The 11,898-nt window shown below is 36.6% G+C and overlaps 1 gene segment (V, D, J or C); it reads left to right on the forward strand.

The window, feature by feature from the left end:
- Positions 1-2,484: 2,484 nt before the first annotated feature.
- On the forward strand, positions 2,485-11,210 carry LOC105924814. The segment is given in 3 exon segments: positions 2,485-2,538; positions 2,631-2,639; positions 10,565-11,210. Coding segments are annotated over 3 exon segments (405 nt in total).
- The last annotated feature ends 688 nt before the right edge of the window (positions 11,211-11,898 follow it).

Here is an 11,898-nt window from a genome sequence, read left to right on the forward strand (position 1 = left end):
TGATGGATGGATGGATGGATGGATGGATGGATGGATGGACACTTACAGTGTTTTAGTGACTGCTCTGATACTGAGGAAGATAACAATTAGAACTATGTTGTTTTCTCTCCACCATCAGGAATATAAATGCAATTTAATATAAAAAATCATGACCCCCCCACATTAAAGACCTTTGAGTTAAACAAATTCACTCCTGGTAAGTTCTTCACTTTCTTTACCTAGATTCCATTAGACAAAATTTATATGTGTTTGTAAATAATAAAACCCTGCTATATGGCTTCCTAAATTGATAATCCGTGCAATCTTAGACGGTCCAATTTAAGGTCAAAGGATCCTGCTGTGTTTTACTGTGATGAAGAGGCAGTGGGTTCAAAGCAGGTGAGGAGGCTTTGGGATATTTTCTCTTTGACCATATGGTGGTGCTGGTGACAACAACATCACTCGGTTTAGTTATGCTTATGTCTTTTTTTTAATTTGTGCCAATCCACAATAGATGCCACATCTAGGCATTTCACAAGACAAAGACATGTGTATACACTATCTGTACAAGTTTTAACATGTTTTAATTTTGAGGTTTCATTTTGTTATTGGATAAAATCAAACATCTTTGTCAGGTCTCAAATATAAAAATAGGACCCAAAAATAAAAAATAAAAACCTGACCTGAGTATTCAAGAAAGTAAAAGTGAGTTTTTAATTAGACAACTCTAAGCGTGCAGAACTATTATGAAACAAAAAAAAAAAATTAAAATGTTCCAATCCCACTTGTTTAGTCTATTAAATAAAGTGAAATAATAAACAACCAAAAGAAAATTCGGACTCAGAAAACTTTTATCATTAAACCCCCCTCATCATTTCAGTCATAGAGTCTGTGATTCAGCTTCTCACTAATCAGAGAGAAAAACTGTTTTCCTTTGAAATGGGTTAAACAATTTTTTTCTTTTTTTATATCTAAAGTTATCTTAAATAAACCCCTAGGTGTGCCTCAGGTTTGTAGTTTCTGTCAGATAATTAAGTTTTGCATACCTATAAGTTGTTGATTTTGAACTTACCACGGCTTTGGCAGATTTTGACAAAATATATTTTTTTACTCTATAGCCTTGTTATTTCTGCTTTATTTGTTGTACACAATTTCATCACTTTATAAAGTTCTGACTTGTATGACTGATGTCTTGGCAAGATATTCTGACAATCTGACTCTCTGTAGCTTTAAATATGACATAAAATACTAAAGGACCCAGTATCAAAACAAGCATAAAATAAAACTATGCAGTTAATATGAAATCAGATCAAAGTAAAAAACCCTAATCTCAAAGGTCAGTGTTTTAAAGGATCACAAACTAAAGAATAAGAAATAAAAATAGTCAAACTGCATCAATTACATCCAGTCAAACTATGAGTTAACACAAGCCTGTGTTTCACTTTCTCCCTCTCTGGCAGGAGGAGTCAATGCAAAACTTGAATTACACAGCAATATGAAAAAGAAAATCTCCATCTCACTTGTTTATTTGATCAAACAGTGTGAAAATACTATAGGAATGTTCTGACATAAAAACATCTGTCACCAGATGGACAGACATGGAGCGAGTGGAAACTGATGAGAACAGGACTAGACAGGCGTGGTGTTGGTAGAGACTGAAGACGAGCCAGCGGGGAAGAGAAGACTGAGGGAGGATTATGTAGGGAGGCTGGCAGGTGGCGTGAATTCAGACTAATTAGTGCCTAACAGGTGTGACTGATTGCTGAGGAGTGGGTGAGCTGAGTGAGAGGAGGAAGAACTGAAAAATAACAGGGGAAAAAAACACAGACCAAAACTAAACCATGACAACCATAAATTTAAATTTAAATTTTTACTGTATCACTTCTTCTTACAAAAAGGAATCAATGTATCCTCTGTGACAATATGAGTCTGAGTCATGTAGCTTTTATCTGTTAATTCTTTAGTTTTTCAGTTTCTATTCCAAGGAAAATTGTTTGTGTTGAATAAAACTTAAGAAGAAGCTCTGACACAACTGCAGATTCTAAAACTGTATTGATTTCTGCAAATGAGAAATCAGAAAATATGAATAATACTTGAGAAATCGTAATATATATAATGATTTTATTGATTTTTTTTAGGTGCATTTATCCTTACAAAAATGACATCTTATATAAACAAACTTACTTGCAAATAATTTATTCTATGGGACAAGTCTATTACAAGTATTTTTGTATAAGTTCTTCAGCTGGCATTTTACAGCTTAACTGATATGTGTCCATTAAGGCAGTTTTCCTAATACTGTATTACATTTCTAACTTTGTAAAAATCCTGATGTCAGCTGCCTTATTATAATCTTATACATAAGTAAATGTTGATGAAATGATGTTTCTATTAGAACAAAAAGAAAATCGCCTGATTCTATCTCCTCCCATTGAGGAGGAGTTAATGCAAATTTCATTGTTTTAAACATCCTGCATTGATGATGGCAGCAAACAGACACTCAGTTCAACATCATGGACTGCAGGACAACACTGCTGCTGTTAGCTTTCTGCTGGACAGGTGAACAGCTTTTTCTAACCTAAGATGGAATAGGACATCTTAGGTTGTCCTAAGATGGGTCCCAAGTTATAATGTTGTTCCTATCTTTGCAGGTGTAGCTGGTCAGACTCTCACAGAATCTGAATCAGTGGTTAAAAGACCTGGAGAATCCCACACCCTGACCTATACAGCCTCTGGATTCACGTTTAGCAGCTATGAGATGAACTGGATCAGACAGGCTCCTGGAAAAGGACTGGAGTGGATCGCCTTTATAAGCACCGGCAGTTCTCCAATCTATTACTCCAATTCAGTCCAGGGAAGATTCACCATCTCCAGAGATGATTCAATCAGTAAAATATATCTGAAGATGAACCAACTGAAAACTGAGGACACAGCTGTGTATTACTGTGCTCGGAGGCACAGTGACAGAAAGAAGCAGGAGACTCATACAAAAACTTCCCCCATTTACCACTTCCTCTGGAAGCATTCAGCTCAACCCACTACTGGTAATATTTCAGATAAATATGACAAAATTCCTCCAAACATGGTATCAACTTTTAAAAATTAATTAACTTTGTTTTTAAAATAAAATAATAAGAATGCTCTGGAAAAGTGGAAATTTGATTGATGATAGAATGGTTCACGAGGAAATGCCACCACTAATTAAACATCACTAGATAAAACAACAGTTTATGTGCTGTTCTATTGTAGATAAAACAGCACACAAACATGGGTGTGGAAATTACAGCACCAGAGACCCCAAAGAAGGAGAGGAAGTGGGCTTCTGTTCTTAGGAGGTTTATTATATTAAATAATCTTTAAAATTATCTACTGAGAGTTTAGGTTCAGTCTCAACTGATATGGATACTCTTGAAAACAAATATACTTTATGTCATGGTTTAGGTGTTTATTTGTTTGGACTTTTCTGGATTGATTTAATGTGATCATTTCTATCACTACTCAGCCACCATCCACCATCTAATCAGCTGTCATCACCCTGCCACCACTCAGCACAGATCAGCTCCACCTGCTGCAACTAATTAGTGTCAACTCTGCTCACCTGTTCCTCTGCCTACTTATACCTGCCTCATTCATCCACAGTCTCTGCCAGAACATATCATCTTGTCTTTTATGTACTGCTGGTTTACCACTCCCAGTTCCTGTGAGCCCAGCCTGCTAGACCCAGGATTTCTGCCTGTGACAACCTCTCACTGAAGAAGGTTATCCAGTTTCTGTGTGCTTCGTCTGCTGTAGTCTGTTCCTGTCTGCATTTTCCAGCCAGTCTTCCCTTCCTCATCTCCCGTTATTCACCTTCTTGAAGGTGTTGGCTGAATTTCAGCTTAGTATTTTTTAACCATGTCTGTAGATTTAATTCATACTAAAATGAATGAAAAAGAAAAGAAGAATTTGTTTTGTTTTTTTGGAAGTGAATTATGAATAAATTTATGTGGATCTGTGCATTCGTAGAAAATATCTGGAGAACAGAAAGGCATATTTATGAAAATATATAATCATTTATATGATAATGGTGTATTTTAAAGTTACACACATTTTAACCTTTAAAACAGTAACTTGGGATAGGTAGTTCTTTGCAGAACAATGACTTCATTCAAGCTTCAGTAATGGTGCCAGGTGCAGAACATCATGGTAGTTATATATGGGGGTTTGCAGAATAGTTAACAGTTTTCAAAACTTTCTCATGGCTATTAATGTTATCTTGGTTAACTCCCAGGAACAGGCTAGGGCCATTACTTACAACTAATGGCTGAACTGTCAGGAAGCACATGTCTGTTGGAGACTGGATGCCTCCAGAGGGGGGTTAGCCCAACCCCACTCGGGAGTCCTTGAGGTGTTGTTAAAAGACATGTTTGGGGTTTGTACGACGGGACAACAGCTTGCAATTGCGTTGAAGACACGTCGGGGTAAAGTAGGCTACGTGTGGTGGCTGATAAAGTTTGTAAGTGCTGTCTCTCTTTTTGGAATTCCAAATTTAAATAAATATATGTATAAGTGTTTGGTCTCTGATATTTGTCTCTTCCCTTGCTGCCAAATCCTCGAACCTGATGGGTAAGACGGGCCGTGGTGAAATGGAGTAGGAACGGACCCGTAGTCTTAACAACACTTAACACGGACGTGTTTGAGCTGGCTGTGAATTACTCTGCTATAAAGTTAAAATAATCCAACCCATCAACAGGACAAACAAGTATATAGTATTGCATTAAAAATGTAACATAAAGCAGAGGAAACTAATGCAAAACAAATTATTTCAAACCAACTGTTAAATGTCTGTCATTACTCAGTCACAAATACAGTGACTCTTGATAACAGCTTTAACATACATCTTGGTTTACCTTGCACCACCCGCTGCATTCCTTCTAGATTAGAGGAATGAGCAAAAGTATTGTAATAATTTGTTCCACTTAACACAAAGCCACAAAGTGCTTTAGTGTTGGCATGCCCTTGAGCAGAACAAAAAAGTTTTTTATCCTGACAACTTATTTTACTAAGCAATGAGTCACATACTTAATTCTCTGCATATGTTAACTTTTTTTGTACTCACCTTTTATTTAAATTGTGTTGGGAGGAGTCAATACATATATGAGCTTCATATTTATACATCATAACAGGAACCAAACATCAGATATTCAACACATTTCTTTTTCAATGTTTTACTGTAAAATGTCTAGCATCCTTAAGGTACGCCCAGTTTGCTGAGAGAATCATAAGGTAGTGGATCTGCAAGAGAAGAGGGAGGTGGATGGTTGGTGAGCATGTCGGAGATGCAAAGCGAGCTACAGCAAACAGAGCTATGGCACGTAGACAAAACCTTCAGAGTCTACAAACATGACAAAAAAGACTACAAGACAAGCAAGTTTGTTATAGTTAAAATTACCGTGTGCAGTTCTACTTCTCTTCAGTACATAGAGTATTAGAAATTGCTCTTTTATGGTGGGAAAATGTGATGGAAGATAAAGTTAAAAGCTGGAGGTTAGTGTAAAGCATGACATCCTAGATACTGTAAACCTGACTGAACTCCAGAAGGGCATCCATTGTGTGCTTTATGACACCTTGTATGAGTACAAATATCTCAAACTTTTCCTATTGTGTCATATTAAAACTGCGAGTGTCGATGTGTTTTATTGGTTAGGAGTCCAGACCTAAATTCAACACACCAGAAGAAAGATGTGCAGTAGGTTTAGGCAGCGCCAGCTCATAGAGCAACAATCCAGTGGAGCTCGGTTAATTCAAAAATGGAGAATGGCACAAGTTAAACTCTCTGGCGGTGGTCAGAGGGCCGGGTGTCGCCGATGTATGGCAGCCTGGCTTCTGTCAGTCTGCCCCGTGTGGCTACAAAAATAGCTCACCACCGTTTGAATGGGTGAAGGACTGAATGTAGCGTCCTCTGACTGTAGTGTAATGAGCTTTGGGGTCATATAACTTGATAAATTGCTTTACAAGTACAAAGTATTTACCAACCAAGATGTGGCTAGACAAGGCCTAAACTGGCAGGTGGGGCATGGAGACCATCAATCAGAGAAGCAAACAAAAAGCACCACACCACACGGTTTCAGTTTTTTTTATTTTGACCTTTTGTTTTTGCTTTCAGTTCAACATTATGCACTGTCGTATTGATTTTCCCCATATAATCCTGACAAATCCTGTTGAAGTTGGTCAGTGTAATGTGCCAACATATAAAAAAATGTGAAAGGTATTAGATACTTTTGCAAACCATCAAATACCATTGTGAGCTTTAGAAGAAGAAGGAAAAAATGTTTTATCTGCTACTGATAGTTTCTGGTGGTTTTCAATCTTTAGAACTTTTCTTTTTCACATTTTGCTATTTAGTTTCTTTCTTGATCACTCTGTTGCATTTTGGCAGATGTTTTCAGTCAGACTTGGACTAAACGTAAACTCGTAGTCCATCCCACAACCTGACATTTGCAGTAGTAATTTCAGAAAATAAATTTAAAAAAGAATTTAGTGAGTTGCTATAATTTCTGCCTCCTGTGCAGCTTTCCCCCCGATGCAGTCAAATATCACCACCAGCTGAGGAGAGGAATGTGATAGTGAGAAAACTTGTGCTTTGATTTGAGATTTAAGTTTGCTTATACACCTTTTTAATTTATTTGAAAGGTCTTTATGTATATTATGGACCAGTTTAAGCCTGAATAACACCTGTTTAGAACAATCACGATAACGTTGATCTATAATTCAACTTTCATACGGAGTGAAGTTGAACATCGGAAAGGAACCCTGATACATTGGGAATTCAGTTCCTCACATTACCATCTGTGTCACCAGTTTCTTCTGCCTCCCAAAAGATACCATCATATTTGTGTCTTATGGATCACAACTTTGGATGAAAAGTGAAGTACGTTAGTTTCAGGACTCATTTATAAATGTGTGCATACACCACATTTATAAATCAGGCACCAGATCAATTTTCCAGAATCTCATGATAACTCGCTTTATACTCTGATTAAAAGGTGTTTCTTAAATTTTTTTTAGCAATTTAGCTTAGAAACCCAGAGGTTAGTGGACTTCAAACTGCATGAAGCACCTCCTGTGGATTTTTGTTTTCAAGTTGTTTATTTGATCAGTCTGTTAAAATCCTGAAAGTTATAGTTCTGTCCACATTAAAATGAAAATTTAACAAATTAAAAAATTCTTTCACGTGTGTACCATGAATCAATTGACCCATAACTTTAAAAAAAAATAAAAAATAAGATACGGTTTTTAGTGTTTGTGAGCAGGATTTGGAGAAACGTATAGCTTACTTACAAACTTGCTTTTTAGCAATTATTACAGTCTGGATATGATCGTCTGCAGCAAATGGACTGGAAAAGCCCAGCAGCTCAAGCTCCAAATGAAAAAGCAGGATAAGCAACTCTAAGTCCTCCTCAAACACAATAAATCTGAATGGGGAGAAAATGAGCCGGCTGTGAAATACTCTACTAATGAGTCAAAATAACCAATTGGCCGATCAAGTATAACTTAACAGAAGAAAAAAAAATGCATCAGAACAAAACCAACACACTATAAATTCTTTGAAAACCAACTCATGACAACAATTTACTTAACCTAAGATAAATTATCTATATACAAGGTATGTTATGTCATAACATAAATTATTTAAATATGATATAAATTAATTTACACATTGTATTTTATAGAAAGATTGGCAGCTTTTTTTCTTTGTATGCGTACAATATTTTACAATGTGTGTAGAAATGAAATGCCTTTAATTTAGCAGTACATTCTGTGTCAAATGTCATTCTTTGTAAGGACTTTTGGGTAAGATTGACACTATACTGTCATAAGGATAACATAACACCTGTTATGAAAATGAAGTCTATATGAATGTTTATGACTGCTGTCATTAGCTGTCATTTGGTAATTTATGACACTTTTAATGCAAAGTTGACATTGTTTAAAAATGTCCTTGTCATGACAATTTGACATAACCATAAAAATCCTAATTCATCAAAAATATGTCCTATGAGGTCTAATTAAGAACCATTAAAAAGTTAATTAGATGTATGTTTGTTTTGTATGTTTTGTACTGTGCATGACAAAAGAAAGTGGATCTCGTTACTCGTCAATTGGTTTTGTTAGGTTATTTATTAGCATTTATCAGTGTAATAATACTTACAACAATTTCAACTTGTCTTTAATTTTAAGATTAAGGAAAAACTAGTCCTATTTGTTCAACTTTACTTGAGGTAAGGCATAATATTAATGACACAATTCAAATGGTCTCATGAAAGCCAAAATACTATGCATTTGTCCTATAGGTTTTGTGATTTTTATTTTTTTAATGTTTCTGCCTTATTATGTCACTGTCACTTTCTTTCTATATATATTTTTTAATTTATTTTTTCCAAGGAAATAACTTTGGATTGTCTGGTTTTCAAAATGCACTACATAAATAAGCCTGATCAATATATTCAGTGAGTGAAGAAGATTTCAGATTATTTATGTAGTAGACCTATGTTTTCCTAGGTTATAAAGAAATTGCAAATGTTGCACAGCCAGCCCCCTTCTGTCTGCCTGTGCTCTCTATCAGAGGAAAGAGCTTCATTTCAAGCTTCAGTTTCAAGATGATGTTGAGACTGTCTGTCCTGTTGCTCGTGAGCTGTCTGCCCTATAAACTGCATCACCTTATTAAATGGTAAAGGGCTTGTACAGCACTTTATCAAGTCTGACGACCCCAAAGCGCTTTACACTACAGTCATACACCCATTCACACCCAGATGGTGGTGAGCTATGTTAGTAGCCACAGCTGCCCTGGAGCAGCCTGACAGAGGCGAGGGTGCCATACAACGGCCCCACCGGACCCTCTGACCACTGCCAGCAGGTAATTTGGGGGAAGTGTCTTACCTTGTTAACATAATGCCAGTTTGTGTTCAGTCAGGATGGAATGCACTGGATCAGACAACCAGCAGGAAAACCACTGGAATGAATGGGCCCCATTTACTATGATGAAACTAAAACCCTTTTTGCCAGCAGCATTGATGGATGCATAGAGATCACCAGACACCAATAGCATGGTTGTATCTCAGACAGTCAAACCAAAAACCAGAGGACTCTGCTGTGTATTACTGTGCTAGAAACATTTTTCAAGCACTCGCTTTTCTAAACCAATTTTTTATAAAGCAAAATTAGACCCAAATATTCTTCATATACCTTAAAGATTTGGGTTTAAAGTAATTGTTACTTTATTATTGTTATCATTATTTTCATGGTTTTTATATGTTTTGCCCACATGCAGACACAATACGGAAGACAATGCGCAGTTTAAGATATTTTATTTAGAGTCAGACTACAGTGATCGAATCTGATGATGGAATCTGTCGAGGTCTGAACGTCAATGCTGGAGAAACTGTGGGAAGAACGGAGAATTGTTAAGAGAGATCGAACCAGAGGGAAATCTCCAGAAGCATAGCCGCTTACCATTTAGTTGGGCAAACCTAACCAGGGAAGTAGTGACAAGGGAACTCTGAGACCGAATGCTCACGATGGTAGCTGGTGGTTAGCGGCTGGAGGGCAGACTGATGTTTTGTCGGCGAGGGATCCGGAGCGAGCCACGGCGGCCAGGAGTGACAGATGGAGCAACCAGAGTGCGGAGGAACCAGCAGAATCCAGGAAAGGAAACCTCAGGCCTGGCTTGGCATCACCAAGTGAGTAAGAGGGGGAACGCCAGAGCTACATCTGAGCTTCAGGGATTCTTAGGAGCTGGTTCGACGAGCGAGACGTCAAGGCGGGTGAGTACTCCAAACAAAAACTAAGAAAAAGCAGGAGATCCAAAAATTAGTCAGATTTCAGAGATATGAAAAACTCACAAGTTCGGGTTTCCAAGATCTGGTCAGAGGCCACGTCGTACCACGACTGGGTAAGACTCTGGCGTCTTCCATCTGTCTGAGTCATCCTTAAGACGCCAGTGAACACTGCTCTAAACGAGCCGCAGGTGTGGGCCACGCCCTCCAGCCAACTAGAACCACCTGTGAAGCAGAGTTAGAACATCGACCAAAACAGAGAACCCTGACTATTATTATTATTATTATTATTATTATTATTATTATTATTATTATTATTATTATTATTATTATTATTATTATTATTATTATTATCACATCTGATTTCATTCTACTTTTTGTTATTTGCCTCATCATATGAGCCAGACCCTTTTCTTAATCAAACAATAAAATACTGTTGTAACTAAAAACTGATTATAAAGTACTGCAAGTCTAACAAAAACAAGTCTAAAAAAAAACAGTCTAACTGTATCTCACAGATTCCCCCTCCCTATGTCTGACAGGAGGAGTCAATGCAAAACCAACAGTTTCCAGCTCTATTTGTGCGACTGTAACAAGGCTGCCAAAGAACAAGAGTCACACTGAAACATGATGGACATCAGATCTGAACTTCTGTTTTTTATCATCTGCTTTACTGGTGAGAAAATGCTGACGGAAATTTTATTTGCCTTTGTAAGAACAGCTTTACTAGAACTGCATTTATTGACTGTGTTGTTTTACAGGCGTTTATGGTCAGACTCTGACAGAATCTGAACCAGTGGTTAAAAGACCAGGAGAATCCCACACCCTGACTTGTACAGCCTCTGGATTCACATTCAGCGACTATGACATGAACTGGATCAGACAGGCTCCTGGAAAAGGACTGGAATGGGTTGCTTATGTCAGTAGTGGTGGTTTCAGCACATATTATTCTCAGTCAGTCCAAGACAGGTTTACCATCTCCAGAGACAACAGCAAACAACAGGTCTATCTGCAGATGAACAGTCTGAAAACAGAAGATTCTGCTGTTTATTACTGTGCTCGAAGAGACACAGTGAATGAAGTACGTTCAGCAGCTGTACAAAAACCTCAAGTCACCTGAGAGTTATCTGGTTGATACTTGTATTCTCTGTGAGGATTGTAAGGCTTACAGTGATGCACTTGCAGAAACACTTTACCCTGATAGTAAGTGATAGAAAATATACATTTTCTATCACTGTCCCACCATCAAGAATATTATATCTATTGTAAATAAATAAACTCTGCGTATCTACGAGATGTTTTTCATTCAATCTTCTGTTTGCAGATGGGCTGAGGCCTTTTAAAACTTCTATTTAAAACAAATCCAGACACTGTTGCTAGTAAAATCTCTGGTCAATGTTTGCATGTTAAAATTGTATTTGTATCAGAATTTTTTTCTAATTGAACACAAAATCTCTGGGGATAAAATATTTATTTATTCATTTATTTTTTGTTCACTATTTATTTTGTGTTAACTATACCCCACTCACCAAATGTTTTTAAACACAATGTATCTAAAATATGTAAGTTTACAACAAATGTAATATAAGTTTCTTATACACCCAATTAGTTTGTTCAACTAAATATAAAATGTTTATTTATAAATATATCCCACACGCGCACAAGCACATTTCTTCTTTAATCGTGTTTTCAAGCTCCTTTTGTACACAATGTTTTTAATTTATTTGAGAAATCCTCCTGTACAAAAATATAGCTTTGTATTTTCAGCTTGTAATGTGAATCTGAAATGAATTAATTTGAGTCTCATAACTTTCAGCTTTAAACTGTCTTGAGGTCATATCTCTTTTACTAACTTCATTGTATTACATATAAATTTTATCAGCAAATTATCAACTCATATTTTAAAATTCGTATGATTTAATTTGTTCCAGCTTTTATTCTGAGTTTATTTGCAACTGCTGAAGGAACACATTTACAAAATTTTTAAATAATCCCCCTAAACACCACCTTTAAAAATCACTGGTCCCACTATTTTTAACTGAAGTCAACGGTTTTATGTATAATCTGCTGGAGGAGAGACACAAAGTAACATTTAGTGTCATAT

This window comes from Fundulus heteroclitus, unplaced genomic scaffold (assembly GCF_011125445.2).
Source record: "Fundulus heteroclitus isolate FHET01 unplaced genomic scaffold, MU-UCD_Fhet_4.1 scaffold_95, whole genome shotgun sequence".
Classification (NCBI taxonomy): Eukaryota; Metazoa; Chordata; class Actinopteri; order Cyprinodontiformes; family Fundulidae; genus Fundulus; species Fundulus heteroclitus.